The sequence below is a fragment of the Dictyostelium purpureum genome, assembly GCF_000190715.1.
Source record: "Dictyostelium purpureum unplaced genomic scaffold DICPUscaffold_220, whole genome shotgun sequence".
NCBI classification, from domain to species: Eukaryota; Evosea; class Eumycetozoa; order Dictyosteliales; family Dictyosteliaceae; genus Dictyostelium; species Dictyostelium purpureum.
In genome coordinates, this window is record NW_003519556.1 from 1 (window position 1) to 27,354 (window position 27,354).

Genomic DNA, 27,354 nt, shown 5'->3' on the forward strand with positions numbered 1-27,354 from the left:
TCAATTCCAAAATAAGTAAAATTTTTATTGCAGAAAAAATGTAGATCAAAATTGGTAATAATTTGAAACAGGAGAGGTTTTTTTTTTCAAAATTTTTAATTTTTCAAATAAATTAAACACATCATCCTTTTAAAGAAATCATTTTTCCATTTATATTATTTTATTATAATTGATTCTATAATGTTTTGTAGAAAAGGAATAAAGTAAGAGTTTGGTAGTTCATTATATGATAATGAAATTGGTATGATAGCTGAATGAAAATACATTAAAAAAAAAAAAAAAAAAAAAAAAAAAAAAAAAAATTTATTTCCTTTTTTTTTTTTTTTAAATTTCTTTAAAATTTTTAAAGATTTTTTTAATCAATGAGCGCTTTTTTTAAAATTTTTTTTTTTTAAATTTGAATTTTATTAATTATAATATTTTTATTTTCCTTTTCAAAACCATATTGATAAATCTAATATTATGGTGCTATTTGGGCACTTGTGTTGTTAATAAAAAAATAAAAAAATTTGTGCATTTATTATGTTTTTTTTTAAAAATCAATTTAATTATTTATATATTAGAAAAAGGTTATTTTGGGATATTTAATTAACTTACTTTTGATAAATAGTCTTTTGGGGTTTAGGATTTTGTCAAGACTCCATATTCATCATACAGTTGGTTTGTAGTTCTATCAAATTTAAAATATTTGTATAATCTTGTAGAGACAATAAATAAAACATCATCTGCCATATTCTCACCTGGACAAGATCTAGGACCTGATGAATAAGAAACATGAGATGCAGTGGAAGAGGATTACAATTGATAAAATTGTATTGAATAAACTTGGTGATGATTCGCTAAATTGTGTTTTTGAATAAATTTGTTTAAATAAATGTTTCAAATAATGTTTCAGGTAGAGTTATTTATAACAGTACCCTCAAATAAATATGTAAACCCCCAACTTTATTAAGATGGAAATGATAATTATTGAATTAATAAGTCATATTTAATAGTAATCATATCGATCTGTAACTCTGTCAAGTTTGCTCCTTTAAATATTTGTGTATATCTCAGTAGGGGAATAATACCTGATTTTATTGTTTTCTTATTTCATATTCATTTATAAGCTGTCTTTGGGTGTTGTCTGTGATTCTTTCAAAAATATACCCCAATTTTAGTAAATATCAACACATTATCACAGCCATTTTTAAAATAAATATTTATTTTTTAAAAATCTAATAATTTTTTAAAAAAATAATATTTTAAAATTTTTTATTATATTTTTAATAATGTAAACTATAGCACATCCAATAAATAATAATAATAATTTTAACATTACTGAAAATATGTTTAAAACCTTTCGAGAATAAGTAAGTAAATCAATACATCTATAAAACAACAAAAACAGCAACAACAATCCCACAAACATATAGAAAATGGCATCTTTGAAGAAATAGAAACAGAACTACTGACATAAATTAAATAAACTTCTATTAATATTCAAAAGATAGATTTACCAATTAAAACCATTCAATATCCTTACAGGATCTGCTGTCGTCGATATCATGAATGAAAGGATATTAATCAACTATATAAATATCTGGCCTAATAAATCCAACCACGAAATATTACTTCTATATTATAATAATCTCAAAACTAATATCAATAACTATCATAAAAAGTCACAAAGTCGCAGAAACTCAAATTCTTTCAAAGTCTTTCAATCTCGAGTAAAATTCAAATCAATTGAAAAAAATTGGCAATTATGGAATGTAAGTAAAATTAAATTAAAAAAATAAAATAAATTAAAAAAAATCAAAGTATTTAATAACACTTTTTTATAGGGAAAATTTAGAGATTTAAAAAATTTAGACAATGATTTTTCAAATGTATACCCCCAATTTTAGTAAATATCAACACGTTATGCCATTTTAAATTTTTAAAATAAAAAAATTATTTTTAAAAATCAAATAATTTTTTAAAAAAAAATTTTTATTTTTTTTATTTTTTTTTAATATTTTTATTTTATTTTTTTCGATCACAACAATCAAACACATGCATAAATAATTTTAATAATGTAAACTATAGCACATCTAATCAATAATAATAATAATTTTAACATTACTGAAAATATGTTTAAAACCTTTCGAGAACAAGTAAGTAAATTTATACATTATTATAAAACAACAACAAAAGCAACAATAACAGCAACAACAAACCCATATACAAATAGAAAAAGGCATCGTTGAAGACATATAGAAAATAGAAACAGAATTATTAACATAAACTAAATTAACTTTTATTAATATTCAAAAGGCATATTTACCAATTAAAACCATTCAATACCCCCAACAGTATCTGCTGTCGTCGATATCATGAATGAAAGGATTTTAATCAATTATATTAATATTTGGCTATGTTTATCAAATGCACAGTGAACCTATTAAAAGAGATTTTATAATATTTACAAGTAATAATAATAATAAATACCAATCCAATCATGAACTATTGCTCTAATAATAATAATAATAATAATAAAAATAATAATAATAATAATCTCAAATTAATATCAATAACTATCATAAAAAGTCACAAAGTCAGAAACTCAAATTCTCATATAGTATGATGCTTCATCCTTCTGCTGGCATCTCCCACCATTTTTTCAACTTTATAAATGCAAACTTATAATCAGACTTACCAAGTATTAGAACTGTTCAAGTATATAGAGGTTATTTATTCATTGTAGAAATGTAAATTAAAACATCTGCAGATTGCAACTTATTCTTATATCTTTAATTAAATCAAAATATTCAAGATATAGAATAAATCAAGCTAACAACAACAATTTAATAATGTAGATGGTGTCTTAATAGCTAAAAGTGAATATTAGAATATGACCTACCTGAAATCTTTTCAGTATTAGGTTACATTATCAAAACAACATTTTAGCAATCAATCAAATAATTCAAAAAAACAATCGAATATTTAAATATCGAATTAAATAAATTTAATAATAGAGCACAATATTTAAATACTCCAATTTTAGTCATCTATATATAAAAAATAATAGTATTTATTCAGTAAATCAATAATCAGCCTCAGTTATAAGAAGCCTTTTAGAAAGCTAATATTAAAACATTTTATAAAAATTAATAGTTAAAAACCAATATAGTGCCAAACCAAAGGCAGTCCTCATTAAGAAATAACAGTCACACCCAAACATCACCAAATTCGCCTTATTATCATATAATAAATAAAACGCCTCACATTTTTCAGGACCATCACTACTGCGGGTGCTGCAGATGGTGCAGGTGACACATGAACAAGTGGATCAACCAGCATATCAACAGGTATAATAGAAGGTAACTCTTCAGACTGGAAAGACTCTTCAGATGCATTAGAGGACTCTTCAAGAGGTTCATCAGGTGATCAAATAATACCACAACATCGACAACCAGAAACAATACCAGTTAGAACAAATCATTAAAGAATTGAGTAAACGATATAAGCTGCTTTCAGAGACAAATTAGAAAACAAAATGAACATACCAAGAAATACAAAGTAGGTGATCATATAATAACACAAACACAACAGCAATAAAAACAACCAGAAGCAATAGCAGCCAGATCAAGACAATACAAATATAAACGTAGTGCACTAAGACTACCTGAAAAAAAAAATTGTATGTTGTATTTATTTCAACGAAATTGACCCTAATCTAATTTGAGAATGTTAATGCATCCTCGAATGATAATTTATTTCCACCTTTATGGTGGAAGTTTTTGGAAAAATCAAAACATTAAGAATAGGGCTAAAATTAATCAATAAAGAAGTGCAGCTTAAAATTCTCTTATCAAAAGCAGAAAACGAAATCAAAATTCCCAAAGGTTATATTAAAGAGTCAGAAATCTTTTGGTGATTCCCCTCGTTCATCTGGTTCACAATCTCCTTCAAGTGCCTCCGTTAGGGAAAACGATCAAGTAAAGTTCATTTCTTTAGAAAAGCAACAATACTAAATAAGAGATTACAATTCTTCAAGATAAATTCAGTAAACAATTTTTCAACACTGGTCATGATACTCCAGTTGGTATATCAGAAGTTTCACTGAGTTCTCGTACTGATAGAGGGGATGGATCCATCAGCATTGGTTTCTAAGCAAACTGATGAATTCGAAGAGAAAGCAAAAAATAAATCCATTAAAAGCGGTAGCATCAAGTTCATCAAAATACAATGTTGGTAGTTCAAATGCAGGCGCTAATAGTTCACCGATCATCTCATTGAATACTTCAGAAGAAATCAATGGTTATAGAATAATCAAAGAGATTGAACATGAATTTGAAAGTTATAGAATTTAGCAATGGAGAAAGATTTTGAAACCAAACAGTTAATAGAAAGTCAAAGAAATAGCAGTATTTTTGTTGTCGATCCAGTATGCTTAATATAAAAAAATGAAAAAAAAAAAAAAAAAAAATAATAATAATAATATAATAGATTATAGGATTAAAATATCCAATAGATTAGTAAATATAATAATCAAAGCATAAATAAGCTTCAATAAATTATATTATTACTGTTATTGTTACATTTAGAAATTAAAATGGAATAGATTGGGTTTGACTTCAAAAAAGATAAAATCTAATACTATTCAGGAACCTTTGTAATATGCATTGTAACTCAAGGGGCCAAAGGTATCTATGTGGGCATCACTGTTTATTCCTCATATTTCGGCAGTCCCTCTATGAAGTTTTTGTTAAAATATCTATCAAATTAGATTATACACCCCTTGAAGCAGAGATTCGTTGCCATACTCCAACCCCAGAGAAACTATCGACAAATGAATAATTAAATACTATTATAGAGTCATTCTGCCAAACTAGAACGTCTGGATTTTACATTATAAAAAGGATAATTGGGTATTTTCAAAAATGGATAATGAAATATCAATAAAGAAAACATTCAATCAAAAACAACATTCAACGCTCGAAGGATGTTATTTTTTAAATAAATAAATAAATTAAAAAAAATAAATTTTAAAAAAAAAAAATATAAAAATTAAAAGTGTATATTTATTTTATTTATTTTTTATAACTAATTGTTTATTTTTCTATATTTTGATTCTAAGATTTTGTTTTCTTGGAGCAATTCTTTGATTTATTCCCATTTAATGAAAGAATAATAGGTCTGATTGTATACAACTAATATTGATTAATAACAATTATAATGGTTAGTAATTACGTTTATATCTTTTTTATTTCCTCTACGCACCCATATGTTTGGTTATTATTATTTTATTATAATTTACTTACTTTTGATTCCATTAAAGTATTGTGGTTTTGAGTGAATTAAATGATTGTGATGTTTTGAAGAAAAGGTGAATATAGTTTACATTGATGGATACCTCGAAGATTGTGGCGGACAAAAACCCAAATTTTTGGTTAGATTACAAATTGAGACTTAAAAATAATGATTAGAACTAAACTAAATAAATGTCAAAATTAAATATTAGTGATTTTATATTTATATATAATTAAAATTATTCTGGTTTTATCATAATGGTTACCTTTCTAATATTTAGAATTTCTTTGTTCATTTCCTGAGCATTTTTTGAAGAGTTGAACTAAATGTTGCAATATTTGTTACTAAAAGTTGATAATGATGTGAATATTTCTGAATTCCTTGATGAAACTTTTTTGAATGATTCGAGACCAATATAGTCAACAGATTCTTCTGACTCGGAACTCAAATGAGAAATTTATATAATAAATGCTCATCTGAAAGATCTTCATCGTCATCGGGATAGGTATAATCATCGGAATCATCATCGGAATCTAATTCATTATCGGAATAAATATAATTGTATAATATTGATCTTGCAACACTACCCTCTATCTGCAATTAAAAAATGAAAAAAATTAATATAAGTTTATATATTATGTAAAAATATAAATGTATGAATTACTTACTAGAATAAAGCTCTATTTATAAATGACAGTCTATTGTATTGAAAATTTTAAATTTTATAGTTTGTTCTAATTTGGAAATAATGTAATCTAATTTAGAATTTGGGTTTGTTTTTTTGAGACATCATAAACACCATTTGATTGAATTGAGGAACTTCTAATGAAATCGATACATTTCTTCTTGTAACTTTCTATATTCCTTTAGAAATTCTTCAGTGGCCTTTTCTTCTTCACTCAATGGAGCTGGTTGAATACTTAAACCTCCCAATGAATTGACCAAATCTTCTAATTGGTCAGAATCATCGTGTTGGTTGTCCTCTTTTTCCCAACTCTCTTCTTTGGTGATGCATTTGTTGATCGATTTGTTTAATTTGATTTTACCATAACAAAATGCAAAATAAAAACCAATGGAACCAAAAAAAAATAAAAAAATATATATATATAAAAAATAATCCATTTTATTTTACAAAAATAAATTATTATTTATAAATAAAAAAATACTAGAGATATAAATTATTATATATAAAAAAATATGATATTTACAAATAAAAAAAAACTTATTATTATTTATAAATAAAAAAAAATTATTATTTACAAATAAAAAAAAATTATTATTTACAAATAAAAAAAAATATTTAAAAAAAAAAAAAAAATTTTTATATTTAAAAAAATAGTGAAAAATTTTTAAATATTAAAAAAAAAAATAAAAAATAATTAAAACAAAAAAAAAATTGAATAAAAAAAATATTAAACAAAAAAACAATAGTTTTATAAAAATTTATTACACATGAACTTATTATTTCATTCAATAGAATAGTTAATTCAACCTTATTTTTTTTTTAAATATTAGATTGATAATTTTTAAAAAAAAAAAAATATTAATATTCATAAAATTGCAGTATTTGATAAAAAATTTTAAAGCTCGCTTACTGTTATTTGTTTTATTATTATATGAATAAATAAATAAATAGTTTAAAATAATAATTATAATTAATATCTATGCCATTCACCTGTCAGTTTTTTAAAGAGGTCCACCTTCAAAAATATATGATTTGATAAAGCCCGGGCATATATCCATATATTAAAGAGAAATGGTTTAAAAAACGGAGGATTACCACGATGCCAAACACTATGTGAATGTCACACCCCTGCTCCCTTAAGGGCCATTAATAAGGTTACTTTGACATAAATAAATAATTAATTATTATTTTATTTACTATTTCATTTATTTGTTATAATATTTATTTATTATGATTGATTTTTTTTATTATTATTTTATTTTATTTTATTTTATTTTATTTTATTTTATTTTATACAAAAAAAATTTATTAAAACTATTTTTAAGAATAAATAAAAATATAAATTTAAAAATGTGTTGTAAAATTATGGGGCATCTTTTCATAAGATTTTTTAATACACACATTACCGCCATATTTATTTTTAAAATTCAAATAATTTTTTTTAAATTTTTCCCAATTTTTTTATTTTATTTTTATTTTTATATTTTTCAACACACAACAAACACACCCACACAAATAATTTTAATAAAGTAAATATATTACACCAAAAATAATAATTTTAAAATAACCGAAATATGTTTAAACATTTTTAGAACAATTTAGAAATCAATACATTATTTTAAAACAACAAAAACAACAATAATAATAACAACAAACCCACACACATAAAAATTAGCATCGTTGAAGAAATATAGAAAATAGACGCAGATCCACAAACATAAATTAAATTAACTTTATTAATATTCAAAAGGCATATTTACCAATTAAAACCATTCAACACCCAACAGGATCTGCTGTCGTCGATATCATGAATGAAAGGATTTTAATCAATAATTAAATATTTAGCATATGTTATCAAATGCACAGCGAACCTATTAAAAGAGATTTTATACTATTTACAAATAATAATAAATACCAATCCAATCATGAACTATTGCTCAATAATAATAATAATAATAATTATAATAATAATAATAATAATAATAATAATAATCTCAAATTAATATCAATAACTATCATAAAAAGTCACAAAGTCAGAAACTCAAATTCTCATATAGTTTTATGCTTCATCCTTCTACTGGCATCTCCCACCATTTTTTCAACTTTAAAAATGCAAACTTATAATCAGAATTGCTAAGTATTAGAACTTTTCAAGTATATAGAGGTTATTTATTCATTGTGGATTATGGAAAAAGATTTAGAAACCAAATTAATAGAAAGTCAAAGAAATAGCAGTGTTTATTGTAGAACTAAAATGATGATGCAGGCTGAACAACTTAGAAAGTTATAAGATGAACAACTTTGAAAATTAGAGATTTCTGACTCAAAAGGTTCATTTAGAAACAGTTAGAAATGAAAATACTCAATTATTGTAAAGCTGAAAATTGAAAATATCGAAGAGGAGATAAGACAATGAATGGAAGAAAAGTTAAATCTTTTAAAAGAACAAACAAATCATCAACTTTTAAAATCTAGTATGCTCAAAGAATCACTCTTAAGAGATCTCAAAAATAGATAGGTTATTTTAGAATTACTCGAATTAGTTTAAGGTAATATATAAATATAATTTTTTTTTAGAGTAAATTTAGCAGCATCTTTTACGACGATGACCAATATCAATATCAATATTAATAATGTTACTGTTACCACTACATGGATTAAAACATGGATCAAAATCTCCTTTATTTTTTTATTTAAAAAAACTAGAGATTAAAAATTATCTTTATTCTCAGTTTTTACCCATTATCGTTATCTTATTCATTTAAAATTTTTTTTTAAAAGTTATCTCTTTTTTTAAAAAAAATTATCTCTTTTTTTAAAAAAAATTATTCATTTTTATCGATTTTTAAAATTTGCAAATTGATGTAAAATAACAGCACAAACACACCCATCACAATTATTCTCTTTTCCGCCTTTCTTTTAATTTTTTTTTAAAAATTTTTTTAATTTTTTTTAAACATTTAATATATTTTTTTTTTTAATTTTTTTTTAATTATAATCCGCGCTTTTTTAAAAATTTTTTTTTTTTGATTTTTAAATTTTGAATTTTATTAATTATAATATTTTTATTTTCCTTTCAAAAACCTTCACAAAACCATATTGATACTAACACTAATATTATGGTGCTATTTTTCACTTGTGTTGATGCTTATATTCACACCTCTTTAATAATAAAATGACAATATTACAGTGCCCGAGGAAAATATGTAGACCCCCTGATATTTTTATATATGTGTTATAAATTGATTAGTTTGGATAGTTTTTTTTAATAAATATTGACACAGCCTAAAAATAATAAAAAATGGTAATAAAAAAAAGTGTGGGAAATATGGGTAAAAAAAAAAAAATTAAAAAAATAAATTTAAATTTTTATCTCTTTTTTTTAATTTTTGAAATTTTAAAATTTTTTTTATATCATTTTAAATTTTTACAAACTGAAAATAGTGCAAAAATAATTTCTAGAAAATAAACAAAATGAGGTTAAGTGATGAACTTCGATACTCAATATTATCATACAAAATCAGAGACCATTACTCAAATAGAAAAATTGCAAAAAAATTGGGTGTCCACAAAACAAAAGTGGCAAAAACAATTCAAAGATATGAACAAACAGGTTCAATCAATGACCATCAACGTTTTGGAAGAGAAAAAAAGATTCATGAAAGAGATGAACGTTTATTATGTTTCAAATTTTTGAATGGTGAGCTGAAGAATGTGAAATTAACAGTGGTTTGGTATTATTCAACAACTGGCCACACCAGATTAGACTGGTTAGTTAGAAACGTATTGCATAGGAATAACATTGTTTATAAAAAGAAATTCATGAAACCTCGATTGTAAAAGAGTGGGTGATCTTCTATCTGGAAAACATATAAACAACCAAAACAAACAAACAAATAATAAATAATAAAATACCTTATAATGAGACTTTTTGGGTTAAAACTATCTTTATTGATAATATTGATAATATTAATAATATTGATATAATGATCTTTATTTATGAATTTTTTATGCCTTTTTTTTGGCGAATTATTTTTGAAAAAATATTAAAAAAATTAAAAAAAATTAAAATAAAAATTTCGGTTAAAAGAAATTTTTATGAAACACGTTGCAAGAAGCCATCGTATTACTTTTTATGGGAAAAGCTTTATAGGCTATAAAAACCCAATTATATATATATATTATATATTAATTATTATATAATTAATATGTGAGTGTCTAACACCTTCCCCTCCTTTCTTTAAGGCGATTAATGTTTAGGAAGTGGCTTTATTACTCTACCAGATCTTGTGGTTGATTTAGTAATTTTTATGTTGACATCAGAGTTATCATCAGTATCTATATCTTTATTTTTACTTTTAGATGATTTTTTATTTTTTATTGTTTTTAAAGATGCTTTTGATTTTTTTGGAGTATTGGAAGGTTTCGAAGAAGAATTTGAGCTCATAGCTTCTTTGTTTTCTTCATCTCTTCCCTTTTTAGAGTTCAAATTATTATTTGGATCTTTCCAATACTCTCTTAATACATCTTCACAATTGGTAAGGTCTATCTCTTTATTCCATGTTGGTGAAGGATAGCCTTTCCATTTTACCAAGTAAAGTTTATTTCTTTTATCATGGTTTAATATTTTTTCAACCTCGTATTCCTCTTCACCGTCTTCCATTTCTTCTGGATCAGGCATAGAAATTTCGTCTCTCAACCAGTCTTCGTCTTCATATAGTTTGACTAATTGATCCATATTGAAAACATTGTTTCTTTTTGGATAACCGGTATCAAGAGTAACATTGTTACCATTAATTTCTATGATTTTGAATGGACCACAATTTTTAGATTCTAATTTGTGTGAGATTAAATCGATAGAATCACTTGTTTTGAAATATTTTCTTTTTACAAGTACTTTTTCTCCTACGACAAATATTAAACCTCCACGTTTTTTATTATAATACTTTTGCGACGCAACTTGAGCATCTAGAATGTTATCACGTACAATTTTCTTTATATTACTCATTGGGATACGATTCTTTGTCAAAGTATTAAAATGATTGACAGGTGTTGGTGGATTAAATCCATAAACTACTTGGAATGGAGACATCTTTGTAGATTTATTCGATGCTGAGTTGAGCGCAAATTCAACTAATGGAATCAGTCCAGCCCAACTTTCGCCATATTGCTCTGCAATTTTACGAAGCATACGAATTATTTCTCTATTCATTCTTTCAGTTTGACCGTCACCTTGTGCTCTATAAGCAACTGTCATTTTTAATTTAGAATCCATTGTTTTTGCCCACAATGTCCATATTTCCGAAAGGAATCTTGGGTCTCTATCAGACACAATAGTTCTAGGATAACCGTGTAATCTAAATACATGATTCAATAAAAGGTCAGCTGTTTGTTCTGCAGTGATTGTTTTTGAACAAGGTACTATGTGTACCATTTTAGATAATCTACAAACTATAACACATACTTGATCAACTTCAACAATAAATCCAGAAAAGGTATATGGTGTTTTTGGTAAAGATAAGAAATCTATAGAAATATCTCTCTAAACTTCGAATGGGATTTCCAAACTTTGAAGTAAACCGTTATCTTTTCTGTTAATATTTAACTGGCATATTGCACAAGATTTAATGTATCTTTTAATTATAGTAAACATTTGTTTAAAATAATAATCATTTCTGATGTTATTATATGTGATATCTACTGCATGATGTCCGCTATATTTAGAATCATGATATTCATTCAAGATAGTATCAATGGTATCTTTTTCTGTAATGATTAACTTTTTGTTTCCATCTTCTACAAGATAACATATTCCATTGATTTCTTGGATACACATGTTTGGGTTGTTTTTCATTTCTTTGAGCCATTCTGAAGAATCTTGTTCTTCTTTAATTTTATTTAAGAATGGTTCATCCCATTGGAAATTATCGTATTTCCTTGAGAGAAAGTCGGCAATACCATTTTGTTTACCGCTTATATGTTTTAATTCATATTCAAACTCTTTAATGTATTTCATGTAGCCATCCTGTCTTTTTGTGAATGGTTTATCATTAGACTTGTTAATGATATATGTTAAGTTCTGATGATCTGAGTATATGGTTACTTTTTTACCAAGTAATAGGTATTGGAATTTCTTTAATGAATCTATGATTGCTAAGAATTCTCTATCTCCTATACTGTATCTCTTTTGTGTATCAGAAAACTTTCTACTATGAAACCAAATTGGCTTGAAAGAATTACCTTGTATTTGATATAAAACTCCTGAAAGTGCTCTATCGCTTGCATCACAATATAAGTGGTAGCTTCCATTATTCAAATTGTTCATATCAGATACAATTAGTAATGTTGAAGATTCTTTGAGTTTTTCAATATCTACAGGTTTGTTATCTTGCTCAATAGGTAGTGCTATGATGTTATCACCATTGAATTCGTTTTTTAAATTTATGAATTCTTTAATTGCATCTTCAGATAATTTTGTATTACCTTTACCTTTGGCTTCTGCTGATAAATGTATCGTCTTTTCAGCATATTTTTCAATAACTCTTCTAAAGAAACCAAATAAACCCAACGCGGCTTCAGCTTCTTTAGAATTTCTTGGATTTGGTAACTCAGAGATTGTTCTGACTTTTGCAGCTCTTGGAGATATACCATCTTTACCTATTTGGAATCCTAAGAAATCTATTTGAGTTTTGAATATTTCACTCTTTTCTTTAGAGATGTAAATTAAATATTTTCGGCAATATAATAGTACTCTTATTACTTCAATTATATGCTTTTTATAATTTGGTTTTGTATGAACCATTAAATCATCAAAATATTGTAGTAGACTTTTGATTTTACCAAAAATCTCAATCATCATTCTTGCAAATGTAGACGGAGAGTTTACAAGTCCTTGAGGCATCCTTTTATAATGAAACTTACCAATGTGAGTAGTGAATGCAGTGTAATGTTTGTGTTCTGGGTTCATTGCTATTTGATAGAATCCCATCAACATATCAAACTTTGAAAAGATTTTTGAATCCTTACACTGTCCTAACAAACTATCAGCAGGTGCAAATGGATGATCATCTCTAACTGTAACTTTATTCAATTGACGATAGTCGTGCACAACCCGCCATGAATCTCTCTTTTTAAGAAGCATAATTGGTGAAGAATAGTTTGATTTGGATTTTTCGATTATACCGAGTTCCATAAATTTAACTACCATTTCTTCAACAGCTTTCTTTTGATCATCAGAGGAATAGTAAATCAACTTTTTAGTTGGTTCTATATTATGACCTGGTTTAATTTCAATACTATGTATTGTATTACTTCTACGTGAAGCATTTAACATCTCAGTCATCTCTGGTAATTTTTCTACAACTACGTCGTTGAATGTTTCAAATATGTAATCACGAATAACTTGAATTTCATCTTCAGTTGGTTCTTGTTTTGAAATGATGTCACAGATTGTTGATGGTAAATTTTCAACAATTTCAGTGATTTGTTCGATTATATCGTCGTCATCATTAAACTTTGGATTCTCAACCTTTTTACAATTTGCAACATTTATATAACAGTTGAATTGTGATGATTTTTCATAATTTATTCTATGATTCCTACAATCAATTTTAATTATTTTTTTCTCTTGATCAATTATTGAATTTTCAAAGAGAATATCATTTCCTATTAATATATCGATTATATCGAGATCTGTGATAATGAAATTATAATTTCTATCATCAATTCTTATATTTATAGTTTGTGATATTGTTTCTTCTACATTTAGTAAAGGAAATTTAATTTTAGTTTTTAAATTTTGTATATTATCTTTCATGTTGCTAGTTAAATGTTTTCTATTAATTAAACTAACACTGCTTCCAGTATCTATGATTACTTTAGAAGGTGATTTACAAAATTTAGGATTAATAATTAACCTTGGTTTATTCATATTATCTTTATCTTCAATCATCACTCCATTTAAAGTTGGTAGTAATATATACTTTGAAGAATTGATATTTGTATTTTTAATCATTTTGATTACAGGTTTTGATGTATTTAACCAAACCTCAAATATTTGTTCATCCTCATCATTTTCAGTTTTTATATCATTAAAATCAAATTTATTATCATTTAATTGATTGAAAATATTTTTCAAAGGATTAATATCCAAGTTATTTGTTCTTGGTAATATTATTTTAATTGGATTAATAAATGAAATATTTTCATTTAAATCTATAGAAGGATTTACTTTATTTTCAATCTCATCAATTTTTAAATTATATTTATTTTTTAAATATTTTTTAATTTTATTAATGTTTTTATTAACTTCAGAATTATCTTTATCTCTTAAGTTAAATCTTTCACTTTGTGAAACATAAAAATCATTTAAAGTATTCAAAGATATATTATCATTAGAATAATCGTAATCTTCAATATATGAAGTATAAGGGTAATGTGAAAAATTAATTTTATTTTTATTTAAATTATTTAATAAGATTTTATCAGCGGATAAATCTGGGTTTGATAGTCAGCCTTTAAACTTTTTTGAACTCTCCGAGGAAATAGAAACTTTATTATTGTTTACCCCATTGCTACACTTGTTAGTATAGTGTTTTTGACCACACATAAGGCAAACTTTGTTTTTATTTCTAAAGACCAAAATTCCGTCTAGAACTTCGTTAAGCACAATAGAGCCACCGTTCTTTTTGGAATAGTCCTCACGAATTCTATTAGCTTCAGCTTGCTTATCAGCCTTTTTGAATTCACCTTTATGGTTCGAAGATGGCTTACCACCTTTGTTAGATGAACCACGACCATGTTGATCAGATGATTTCCTTTTAAAACGATTTTCGTTGTTTTGGAAAATTTCTAAGGTCTTGTTTTTAAGTTCAGCAATCGTATTGCTCTGATCGTTTGCCCTGATGAATTCGTTAGTGAAAGCGTCTGGGACGATTGAACTAAGGATAACCTTGCCAATGAGTTTGTTATTCTCTTTGAAAAAGTTAACCTTTTCTTCGGGAGTCCTACCAAATGCGATTGTTGGACATACACGATCGATGAATGACATAGCCGCAGTGACGTTGTTGACACATTCTTGTAAACTGTCACAGTTCTTGTTTTTGACAGCGGCACAGTATTCCTCCACTTTGGATAAAGCGCTTGAGCTGACCGGTATAACAGTTGCTGGTGGTTTGAATTTTTCATCAAGAATTTGAATCAAATCCTCACCCTCGATTTGGTAGTTTAGCTGCTCTGACTGGTTATAGGTATGTAACAGATTGTTATATGTGTCTGGGTTGACACAATGGTTACGCATGATGGAGAAAAGGCTCTTAGGGATATTCGACTCATCACAAATATTATTAAATAATGATTTGAAATGGGTCAGAGAAGTAGCGTTCTTAAGAGCTTCAACATTCTTTGCGGACATATTAACTTTAGAGTCGCTCGAGATATTCTGCATGGCAGAAGTTTCGGATAACTTAGCTATCTGCTCTTCCAGTAGTCTGTTTTTCTCGAGGGCGTCAAGTAATTTCTTTTGACTATCTCGGAGCTCTATTAGTTCTGCATTTTCAGCGGATACCGAATCGTTAACATTGTTTTCTGTGTTACCATTTGAACTAAAAACCTCCTCAATTAAAGCAGCGGTTAATAAACCCGTGGTTTTCTTGCCTCTTGATTTTGTATTGTTCTTAGGAGAGCTAATAGTATCTTTTGATACGACTTCTTTATTAGGAGTATTAATTTTTTTTGACATTTTAAACTTATAATTAAATTTAATAATTAGTTATGTTTTTTAAAAAAAAAATTTTATAATGTTTATAACATTTATGTGTATACAATATGAATATGTGTATGTATGTGTACAATTTATGTATATTTAAATACATGTATGTAAGTATATAGTTTATAAATATGCGTATATACATTGTATGTAAATGTAAACGATTTATAACTATGTGTATATAGTTTATAAATATGTATATATACATTATATGTATATGTATACAATTTATAACTAAGAATACAGTTTATAAATATGTATCTATACATTATATGTATAATTATATAATTTATAACTTAGTGTATATTTATATATAGTATGTGTATATCTTGTATACAGTTTGTAAATATGTATCTATACATTATATGTATAATTATACAATTTATAATTAAGTGAACAGTTTATAAATATGTATCTATACATTATATGTATAATTATACAATTTATTACTAAGTGTACAGTTTGTAAATATGTATCTATACATTATATGTATAATTATACGATTTAAAACTTAGTGTACTGTTTATAAATATGTATCTATACATTGTGTATAATTATACAATTTATAACTTAGTGTATATACAATGTATGTATATGTGTATATTATATTTATATATAATATATGTATATCTTGTATACAGTTTATAAATATGTATCTATACATTATATGTATAATTATACAATTTATTACTAAGTGTACAGTTTGTAAATATGTATCTATACATTATATGTATAATTATACAGTTTAAAACTTAGTGTACAGTTTATAAATATGTATCTATACATTATGTATAATTATACAATTTATAACTTAGTGTATATACATTATATGTATATGTATATTATATATTTATATAATATGTGAATGTCCATTGTCCGTATATAAATATGTATATTTACATTATATGTATATGTATACAATATATAAATATGTTGTTGTGATTATAACAAAAGTGTTTTTTACAATTATATTTATCATATGATTTATTATTTTATATATATCTAATCTTTTTTTATAATAACCTGAATATCCGATTTTTTCTATAATAACCTGTATATCCAATCTTTTTATATATTTTTCTTGCATTCGAATTTTTTAATTATTTATTTTGATATTATTACAAATTATATAAATGTGTGTATGGTTGAAATAAAAAAAAAAAAGTGTAAAAGAGTGGGTGATCTTCTATCTGGAAAACATATAAACAACCAAAACAAACAAACAAATAATAAATAATAAAATACCTTATAATGAGACTTTTTGGGTTAAAACTATCTTTATTGATAATATTGATAATATTAATAATATTGATATAATGATCTTTATTTATGAATTTTTTATGCCTTTTTTTTGGCGAATTATTTTTGAAAAAATATTAAAAAAATTAAAAAAAATTAAAATAAAAATTTCGGTTAAAAGAAATTTTTATGAAACACGTTGCAAGAAGCCATCGTATTACTTTTTATGGGAAAAGCTTTATAGGCTATAAAAACCCAATTATATATATATATTATATATTAATTATTATATAATTAATATGTGAGTGTCTAACATCGATTATACGAAGTTAAAAGAAGAAAAAGATATAGTTTTGGATTAGACATAAAAACTGGAATTAGGACCAACGGGAAAATCATATGTTTATGGATGAAGTTAGGTTTCAATAATTTGATAAATACAATTATATAAGATCTTGGGTCTATGAATCTTATTTTTTACTAGATTCAAATACTTAAACAAGTGTTAGAAAAGGTGGAGATAAAGTAATGTTTTGGGGAAAATTTTGAATTATGTTCCCAAAAATTAAGATCATCTTTCATAGGCATTATATTCTAATCTCTATATTGATATAATAATAAATGATACACCACCAAATCTGGGTTACTATGCAGATACGTTACAGGTGCCTGGGAAAGTTCACGAAAATTGTCATGAGAATTTCTAATCTTATTCACCAAATATGATTAGGGAGTAAAACTGAAAATTCAAAATTTCAATTGATGAAATACAACCTTTAAGCCCCGATTTATATAATAGATAATCAATGGCCATAAGATACTTAAATGTTCTCAATCCGAATGTTCAGTAAATCAAATCATAACCCGATCCAATGTCGCATTGATATTTTTCCTTACATCACTTCTGAGATTAGAAATAATTTTTATAAATCTTTTCCAAACAGAAAGGAGGCGATAATTAAAGCTCATGGGGAACATTCAAAATATTAGGTAAATTCATTTGTTAAAATCAAAAAATAAAAAAAATTAAAAATAAAAAAAAAAAATTTTTTAAAATTAAAAAAAAGAGATAAATATTGTAAACATATAATTTATTTTTTTTAATTTTAATTTAAAGGTTTTTAAATGAATCTATGTAAAATGAAGTTAATTTATTAGCCTTACATTATATTTAAATATTATAATCTAAATATCTTTTTTCAATATATAAACTTAAAATCGGTGGGGGGTCTACATATTTTCCTCGGGCACTGTATATTCAAAAAAAAAAAACTATAAAAATAAATCATGAAAAACATTATAATACCAATCATTGTTGTTTTTATTTTTTCGTTTTTTATATTATTTTCTTTTTTATTAATAAAAACCTCAACCAATACAAAACCAAAACAAAAGGTCGAATTATTGTTTTTTTTTTTTTTTTTCCAAAAAAACAATAATCAATATTAAATTATAATATACGTATTCATAATTATATTTATTTTAGTTAAACTAAAACCTCAACAAATCCAAATCAAAAAAAAAAGTTCTACACATTTTCTAAATTAGCTCTATAAATAGACCCAAAAAATAACTAGAATGCATCAACACAAGGTTTTACAATGCTTTTTAATCTTTCGTTTTTCTTTCTTTTTTTTTTTTTAAAAGCAAAGTTTTTTTTTTTTTTTTTTCATTCTAGTTAATTAATATAAAATAATTTCTTAAACCTTCTAAGGTTACCCATAAAAGATTCTACCATTGAAAGTAAAGTTTTTGTAAAAAAAAAAAAAAAATTGTTAAAATAAAATATAAAATATTTTATAATTTTATGAATTATTATCCTTTTTTTATCTTTTTTTTTTTTTTTTTTATCCTTTTTTTTTAAATCTTCCAAGTGATACAAAAAAGGATAACGATAAAGATAATTTTCAACCTCTAAAAAAAACACATATTTATAATTTTTAAAAATATTAATATATTACTTTATAATTATTTTTTTTATTAAAACTAATAATTAAATAAAAATCTAATATTATTTCTTAAATTTAGTTGTAAAAATCATACAAATAATCAATTTAATTAATTTTTTTTTTTTTTTTTAAAAATCATTTTTTTACAATGAAAAAGTTAGTTTAATGTTTTGGGTATCATTTAAAAGAGAATTAAATAAAAAATCGAAATCAAATAAAAAAAATGATCAATCTATAATATAAAAAAAAGATATAAACTGAATTATTGCTTTACAATTATTTTTTTAATTATTTTCTTTATTTTATAAAAAAAATTAAACAATTCTATCTTTTTAATAAATAAATTTTTATTATTTTAATTTTTTTTTTTTTTTTTTGAATTAAAGAAAACATTTTTTTTTTTTTTCTTTATTATTTTATTCACACAAATAATAGCTTTATTTTTACAATTTTTCAACACAATAATATTTTTTTTTTTTTATAATTTTAATTAAATAATATTCACACATTTTTCAATATTTTATTTTTTCAACTTTTACTTTCTTTATTATTTTATATATTTATATATTTTATATATATTTATATAAAATCAACCTAAATATGATAGTAAATAAAATTTTATTTCTATCATTTTTAGTTATATTTTTTTTATCAAGATTTACCCAAGGTACTAAAATAAACTATAAATTATTAACTAAAAATAGAACTTTTTTAAAAAGTAAATATTGGATAATAAATATTAACCTTAATTTTTTTTATAGATATTCCAAACTCAACTTATATTTGGTCATCAAGTAATCCAAAAGTTGGAAATACATCCATTGTTGATGTCAATTCTAAAGGTGTTATTGGTAAAAATAATTTTGCTAGATCTGTTGTCAATGTTCAAGAACCAGACCAAATTGTTTTTTCATCATCTCAAGTGGAGGTCGAAGTTGGTAAAAAATTAGTACTCTCAACTAAATTATTATCAAAGCATTTACCAAAAGGAGTTTATTTCGAATCTTGCTCAATTAATAATTTAGAATGGAAAGTTAAAGATGATTCCATTTTCAAAATATTACCACATGAAAAGGTCGACCAACAAAAGATATCAAGTGACATATGTTCATCTCGTGAATTTTTGGCTCTAAAAGAAGGCTCAACTGTTATTTCAGTTCAATACAATGGAATGAGAGAAGAAATTCGTATTTTTGCTTCTCCACCAGCTGATCAAATAGAATTTTTATTAAGTTTAGGTTCATCGGCCGAGGTTTCTTTCTGTGGTGGTAAAGAGACATGGCTTTTACAATCAAAGATTTATTCCAAAACTATTTCATCAGATAATAAAGAAAAAAACTCTCTCTCAATCACTCCAGGTGATAATAATTCATTCAAAGTCACTTGTCAAAAACAATCAAATGATCCACAAAATGTTATTGTAACTATTAGAAACAAAAAGAGTATTAGCAGCCCATTACCAGAAGCCCGTTCAATTAAAATTCCATTCTTTTGCCGTCAACCATCATATGTTAATATTCAATTTATAAAATTACCAACTGAAGAAGGTAAACAAATTATACAATCATCGAATCCAATACATCAAGATTCTATTTTATCATTGAAAAAACAAAAACCAGGTGAAATCACTATTATTATGAATTCTATTGCTAAATACGTAAAAGGTAGTACCAATTATCCAATTATAGTTGCAGGTTCCATCTTTATTGCCGCCTTTGCTATTGGTCTTTATGTATATAAAAAACATATGTTTATTTATATATCAAATCTAAATTTATCACAAATATCAACCTCTTTATTAGAATCATTCCGATCTCCATTTCCATACTCTTTAGTATCACCAAATAGTTCACTAGTTAGTATTTATCAACAAAATAATTCAAAAAAAAAAAAAAATTTAAAAAACCAAAAGAAAAATAAAATAAAGAACAAAACTCACTCTAACTATATTTGATTATAATAAAAAAAATAAAGAAATATTTTATTTGCAATTAATATTATTAAAATAAAGAAATAAATAAATATTTTTTTTTTTATGAAATATTTTATTTTTCTTTATTATAAAAACTAATCGATTAGTTTAACTATGGTTGGATCTGCTTCCCCAGTGATGATAATCATTTTTATTTTAATTATCGATATTATTATTATAATTATTATTTGTATTATTTTGTGGCAGTTACTTTTTATTTTATTATACTTTATTAATAATGCTATAGCAAATAAGAAATCTTCTAATGCATATATAAAAAGATTAATAAATGAAAAATCTATTTTTATATTAATATATAATTATGATGTTTGAATAAATGATATGAATCTTCACCCAGTTTTTCTAAATCTTCAATATTTGAATACTTGAGACATTTCTTTATAACTTCATAGGTAATCTTTGGGTAGTCTGCTCTGTTTGAATTAAACTTATATAATACCTCTTGAATATTACCGATATTTGATGTTTTTAAAAGTAGCCGAACATAATTTGGTGGTGATTTTAATTCCCCTTCAATTAAATTTCTATATGATGATGGTGGTGGAAGTTTTATATTACCATTATTAAATAAAAAGCTATTACTGTTTTTATTGTTGCAACCGCTACTACCGCTACTAACGCTACTTCCATTGCTATCATTACTATTACAACTGCTTATACTACTACAACTTGCGCTTTGGGCTAAACTGATACTATTATTATTTAGATTGCTATATTCACTAACACTATTTAAATTATAGTTACTATTACTATTTTGTAAACTGAATGTTGTGGGTTCTGGTGCTGCTGTTGTTGTATTGTTTTTTCTTTTACTATAACTATTTTTTAAATTGAATGTTATTGCTACTGTTGTTGTATAATTATTACTATTACTATTGTTTAAACTGAATGATGATGATGATGATTATGAGGCTGCTGTTGTGTTATAACTGGGTTATTATAATTAAATAATAATTTAGAAACATAACACTAAAATTATTATCAATCGATTAGACCATTTTCAGTATTAGGATACTGAAACATTATAAAATTTTAAAAAAAAATATAAATATAAAATTTTAAGTTTTTTATAAATAATTTATTTTATTTTTTTCAATAAATATAAACATTTATTTTTTATAAACAATCTATTTTATTTTTACCTTTTACTTTTTATTACAAAATATTTAATAATTTAATCAAATTTTAACATGAAACAACACATTTTTTTCTATTTTATTTTTATTTAAAAATTAAAAACTTTATTATTAATTTTTTTATTTATTTTTATATTTTTTATTTTATTTATTTTTTTTCTCAATGAAAGTTTTTTTTATTTTTAATATTCAAAAAATAAATAATATTCTCATTATTACTATTCAATTAAATTATATTATTTACATTTTTCATCATGATAAATGATCAATAAATTAATTACTTTTTTTGTTGATTTTAATTACCAACATGATAGATTTACAAAAACTAACCTATTTTTAGTATTATTTAACTTTAGATAAAGAAAACGGTAATGAAAACTTGTACTAGAGCTGTTGAATTATAGAGGCTATTTATTCATTGTAGAATTGTAAATTAAAACCTCTGCAGATTGCAACTTATTCTCATACCTTTAATTAAATGTAAATATGCAAGATAAAGAATAAATCAAGCTAACCACAACAGTTTTATAATGTAGATGGTGTCTTAATAGCTAAAGGTGAATATTACCAGAAATCTTTTCAATACTTGGTTCTGAACCATCATCAAAACAGGATTGAACAATCAAATAATTCAAAAAATTAATCAAATTCAATCACTTAAATATTCTAAATAAATAATAAATAAAAATAAATGTTCTCCTTAAATTTTTTTTTTTTTAAATAAAAAAAATCAAGAAAAAAAAAGGCCACCCTTTCAATGACACTTTTTTTTCTAAGTTCGAACCCATTAGTTTTTTAATTTTAATTTTTATTTTTAATTTTTATTTTTTTTAAATTTTTAATACCCCTACTGACACATAATTTAGTTTTTTTTATTATTTTAATTTTTAATTTATTTTTTTTCATTATTATTGATATTTTTTTTTTTTAATTATCATTTATAAAATTTTAATAATAATAACTTCAATAATAATAATAAATTTTTTTAAAATAATATAACTACATTATATATTCAAAATGATTCAAAAAATAATGGGTTTTATTTCAAAAATTATAACCTATTTATTTGCTTTAATTTTTTCCATCTTTTCAAAAATCAAGAGAAATCCAATAATTAATCAAGGGTTCCATGAAGATTATGATAATATCCATTATGATACCGACGAAAACTATGTCCATTATGACACTGATGAAGGCTACACAGAGCCATTCCGTTTGGTATATATCATTACAGTTAGAATAACTATCTATTAAATCATCATAGAAATAAATAGATAAAAAGAAATTAAATTTCCATCACACACTCGGGGTTGTCTAAATAGAGTCTTGGTTGTTTTTCAATTTTAGCTTTTATATTTCCGATTCCATGGTGGTTGATGCGCATTTAATTCAAGAATTACTAAAAGGAACTTCATATGTACATAAAAGAAAGGGAAAAAAATAAAAAAAGTTATTGTTATTTATTTTAATTAAATATTCTAAAAGGGGTTGTAAATTTTCTTTTTTTTTTTAGTTTTATTATTTTTTTCATTTTAAATTGTTATTACAAAAAAAATAAAATTTTAAAAATTAAAAAAAAAAAAATTAATAAAAAATTTCATAGTTCAATTTAATTATTTTAACAGAGTTCATTTTATTACTTTATATTTGTTTTAAAATAATATATATATTTTATAAAATAAATTATATAAATATATTTAAATAAGAATATACATTAAAATATATTTAAATTTAAAATATAAAAAACTTATATTAACACTTATATTTATTTTTTTTATTTTTATATTGAATATATTTCATTGATGAATCCAATTAACGGTGCCTCATCTAAATCAATGTTAAACTCTTCTGAAAGTATATCATTCTCTGAAAATGAATTGCTTGGTTTGGGAAATAGCTTAGGTGGCGGTTCATGTGGTTTCAATCCATGTATTAAAACCTTATTATAATATCAATATCAATAATAACAATAACAATAATAACACAACAGCAGCTTCATCATCATCATCATCATTCAGTTAAAACAATAGTAATAGTAATAATTATAGAGCAACAGTATCATTAACATGGAAGAAGGGATGTATAAAGTTTAATAGTTAAATAGGCCCTGAATTTTTCGATCCACTATCAGCCAATCCATAAGACATTTAATTGTTTTAGGATAAAAATTTATTTCGGCTCTTTATCTATGGCCATTTTAAAATTTTAAAATTTTATTTTTAAAAATAAAATAACCAAAATTTTTATAAAAATTTTTTTTTTTTTTTTTTATTTTTTTTAATTTTTTTTTTTTTTCCATCACAACAAACAAACAAATAATTTTAATAATGTAAACTATAGCACATCCAATAAATAATAATTTTAACCTTTCAGAAATATGTTTTAAACCTTTAGAGAACAAGTAAGTAAATTAATACATTATTTTAAAACAACAACAGCAACAACAAACCCATATACATATAGAAAATGGCATCGTTGAAGAAATATAGAAAATTGAAACAGAGTTACTAACATAAATTAAATTATCTTTTATTAGTTTTCAAAAGACAGATTTATTTAGCATATGTTTACCAATTAAAACCATTCAATACCCTTACAGGATCAGCTGTGTCGTCGATATATAAAGATTTAGCATATGTTTACCAAATGCACAGCGAACCTATTAAAAGAGATTTATACTATTTACAAATAATAATAAATATCAATCCAATCACGAACTATTGCTCAATAATAATCTCAAAACTAACAGCAATTAATATCAATAACTATCATAAAAAGTCACAAAGTCGCAGAAACTCAAATTCTTTCAAAGTCTTTCAATCTTTGGTAAATCAGCTAAGGCAAAATTCAAATCAATTGCAAGTTCATGTAAAAATTCAAAAGCGTTAATGAATGTACCTTTCAGCTCTTATAGACACTAGTGCACAGTTATCATGTATGAAAAAAACATTGGCAAAATAAAAGATTAAACTTAGATCCAACAAAATACTAAACACTAATGAAGATATTCAATCTAATCAACTATTTATATGAATCTCAATACATTTGCTTTGGCCCAAGCAACAATGATAGAACACAAATAGTTTGGATCAGGAAAAGGGTAAACTTCAACTTTCATAAATATTGTTCAAACTGTGAAACGGTCCAATGGTTTTAGCTTATCAAATATATTTAAAATATGACCCCCAAAGAATTTAGTATCTGATAGAGGTTTAAGTTTCATAAATGAAGTCGTCGTTTCAATAAACAAATTCTTTAAAGTTACTCCAACTTTAGCTTGCCATACTTAAACATATGGTTTTACAGAAAAGTTTAATTCAACTTAATTCACAAGTACTTAGATCTTATTGTAAAAGAAACAATACATAAATGATCCACAACAAATTGGTACTACTTTGTTCTCAATAGTATTATGCTTCGTCCTTCTACTTGCATATCTCACCATTTTTTCAACTTTATAAATGCAAACTTATAATCAAAATTGCCAAATATTAGAACTGCTCAAGTATATAGATGTTATTTATTCATTGTAGAAATGAATATTAAAACCTTTGCAGATTGCAACTTATTCTCATATATTTAATTAAATAAAAATATACAGGATAAACAATAAATCAAGCTAACAACAACAATTTAATAATGTAGATGGTGTCTTAATAGCTAAAAGTGAATATTAGAATATGGCCTACCCGAAATCTTCAGTATTAGGTTCTGAAGCATCATCAAAACAGGATTTTAGCAATCAATCAAATAATTCAAAAAAACAATCAAGTATATATTTAAATATCGAATTAAATAAATTTAATAATAGAGCACAATATTTAAATACTCCAATTTTAGTCATCTATATAAAAAAAATAATAGTAAATCAATAATCAGTCTTCAGTTATTAGAAGCCTTAAAGAAAGCTAATATTAAAACATTTATAATAATTAATAGTTAAAAATCAATATAGTGCCAAACCAAAGCAGTCCTCATTAAGAAATAACAGTCACACCCAAACATCATCAAATTCGACATTTTAGCATATAATTAATAAAACGCCTCACATCACTACTGCAGGGTGCTGCTGCAGGTGGTGCTACTGTGGGTGGCACAGGTGGAAAAGGTGGTACAGGTGGCACATCAACAAGTGGATCAACCAGCATATCAACAGGTATAATAGCAGGTAACTCTTCAAGAGGTTCATCAGATAGCAGATCATCATCAGCTAGTGGTTCATCAGATAGCAGTTCATCAGATAGTTAATACCACAACAACAACAACTACAACCAGAAACAATACCAGTTATACCAAGGCATTCAAGATAAATTCAATAAACAATTTTTCAACACTGGTCATGATACTTCAGTTGGTATATCAGAAGTTTCACTGAGTTCTCGTACTGATATAGGTGATCCATCAGCATTGGTTTCTAAGCAAACTGATGAATGCGAAGAGAAAGCAGAACAAATAAATCCATTAAAAGCGGTAGCATCAAACTCATCAAAAATCTAATGTTGGTAGTTCAAATGCAGGTGCCAATAGTATTAGCTTAATAGTTCACCAATCATCTCATTGAATACTTCAGAAGAAATCAATGGTGACAAAATCAAAGAGACTGAACATGAATTTGAAAGTTATAGAATTGCAAAAGAGAATTTAGAATAGCAATGGGAAAAGATTTAAAAACCAAACAATTAATAGAAAGTCAAAGAAATAGCAGTATTTTTGTTGTAGATCCAAGAAATCTCGATGACGATCTTCCAATTAAAATGATGATACAGGCTGAACAACTTTGAAAATTAGAGATTTCTGACTCAAAAGGTTCATTTAGAAACAGTTAGAAATGAAAATACTCAATTATTAAAATTTAAAATTGAAAATATTGAAGAGGAGATAAGACAAAGAATGAAAGAAAAGTTAAATATTTTAAGATAAATAGATAAATAAATAGATAATATAGCAACTACTCAAGAGAAGCAATCTAAATTAGCAATCAATCATTTAAACCGTGTTACAAGAGTTTTTAGACGTGGCAGTGCTAATTTAACATCAAATAATTTAAATCCTCACCAAATTTTTTAGTTAGTGCCAATAATAACAATGCCATTGGTGGAAGAATTAAACCAAACCAAAAATTAAATTCATTATATTAAAAAAAAATACACCATCATCATCAAATAATTTAATACCACCATCACCATTTAATAAAAATAACAACACCTCACCATTGGTACATCCACAACATTTACCTCCATTACCAGTTTGGAGATATAAGTATATATCTACAGTTCTTCCAATTTTACTTGCCAAACCATCTTCTAGAG

General features: G+C 24.3%; 9 protein-coding genes across 9 annotated transcripts; 7 read left to right on the top strand and 2 right to left on the bottom strand.

The window, feature by feature from the left end:
* Positions 1 to 1,664: 1,664 nt before the first annotated feature.
* Positions 1,665 to 4,337, top strand: DICPUDRAFT_154888 (uncharacterized protein; the record flags this gene model as incomplete). Its single annotated transcript, XM_003290338.1, has 6 exons — positions 1,665 to 1,754; positions 2,604 to 2,683; positions 3,310 to 3,451; positions 3,843 to 3,962; positions 4,006 to 4,069; positions 4,186 to 4,337. Coding segments are annotated over 6 exons (648 nt in total), but the record flags the coding sequence as incomplete, so codon positions are not given.
* Positions 4,338 to 4,644: 307 nt separating this feature from the next.
* Positions 4,645 to 4,824, top strand: DICPUDRAFT_154889 (uncharacterized protein; the record flags this gene model as incomplete). Its single annotated transcript, XM_003290339.1, has 1 exon — positions 4,645 to 4,824. The coding sequence occupies one exon, from the start codon at positions 4,645 to 4,647 to the stop codon at positions 4,822 to 4,824; it is 180 nt and encodes a 59-aa protein (XP_003290387.1).
* An 897-nt stretch (positions 4,825 to 5,721) lies between these two features.
* DICPUDRAFT_81118 (uncharacterized protein) lies at positions 5,722 to 6,399 on the bottom strand (the record flags this gene model as incomplete). The annotated part of the gene is made up of 3 exons (XM_003290349.1): positions 5,722 to 5,871; positions 5,946 to 5,955; positions 6,116 to 6,399. 3 exons carry the CDS (start codon positions 6,397 to 6,399, stop codon positions 5,722 to 5,724), a joined length of 444 nt encoding a protein of 147 aa, XP_003290397.1.
* Positions 6,400 to 9,436: 3,037 nt separating this feature from the next.
* On the top strand, positions 9,437 to 9,802 carry DICPUDRAFT_154894 (uncharacterized protein; the record flags this gene model as incomplete). Its single annotated transcript, XM_003290340.1, has 1 exon — positions 9,437 to 9,802. One exon carries the CDS (start codon positions 9,437 to 9,439, stop codon positions 9,800 to 9,802), a length of 366 nt encoding a protein of 121 aa, XP_003290388.1.
* A 7,354-nt stretch (positions 9,803 to 17,156) lies between these two features.
* DICPUDRAFT_154897 (uncharacterized protein) lies at positions 17,157 to 20,933 on the top strand (the record flags this gene model as incomplete). The annotated part of the gene is made up of 3 exons (XM_003290341.1): positions 17,157 to 17,181; positions 19,678 to 20,771; positions 20,928 to 20,933. 3 exons carry the CDS (start codon positions 17,157 to 17,159, stop codon positions 20,931 to 20,933), a joined length of 1,125 nt encoding a protein of 374 aa, XP_003290389.1.
* A 259-nt stretch (positions 20,934 to 21,192) lies between these two features.
* DICPUDRAFT_81122 (uncharacterized protein) lies at positions 21,193 to 22,113 on the bottom strand (the record flags this gene model as incomplete). Its single annotated transcript, XM_003290350.1, has 2 exons — positions 21,193 to 21,727; positions 22,100 to 22,113. The coding sequence occupies 2 exons, from the start codon at positions 22,111 to 22,113 to the stop codon at positions 21,193 to 21,195; spliced, it is 549 nt and encodes a 182-aa protein (XP_003290398.1).
* Positions 22,114 to 23,077: 964 nt separating this feature from the next.
* On the top strand, positions 23,078 to 23,299 carry DICPUDRAFT_154899 (uncharacterized protein; the record flags this gene model as incomplete). Its single annotated transcript, XM_003290342.1, has 1 exon — positions 23,078 to 23,299. One exon carries the CDS (start codon positions 23,078 to 23,080, stop codon positions 23,297 to 23,299), a length of 222 nt encoding a protein of 73 aa, XP_003290390.1.
* Positions 23,300 to 23,847: 548 nt separating this feature from the next.
* Positions 23,848 to 24,934, top strand: DICPUDRAFT_81123 (uncharacterized protein; the record flags this gene model as incomplete). Its single annotated transcript, XM_003290343.1, has 3 exons — positions 23,848 to 23,974; positions 24,386 to 24,446; positions 24,592 to 24,934. 3 exons carry the CDS (start codon positions 23,848 to 23,850, stop codon positions 24,932 to 24,934), a joined length of 531 nt encoding a protein of 176 aa, XP_003290391.1.
* Positions 24,935 to 25,725: 791 nt separating this feature from the next.
* Positions 25,726 to 26,542, top strand: DICPUDRAFT_154902 (uncharacterized protein; the record flags this gene model as incomplete). Its single annotated transcript, XM_003290344.1, has 3 exons — positions 25,726 to 25,908; positions 26,108 to 26,288; positions 26,343 to 26,542. 3 exons carry the CDS (start codon positions 25,726 to 25,728, stop codon positions 26,540 to 26,542), a joined length of 564 nt encoding a protein of 187 aa, XP_003290392.1.
* Positions 26,543 to 27,354: the final 812 nt, after the last annotated feature.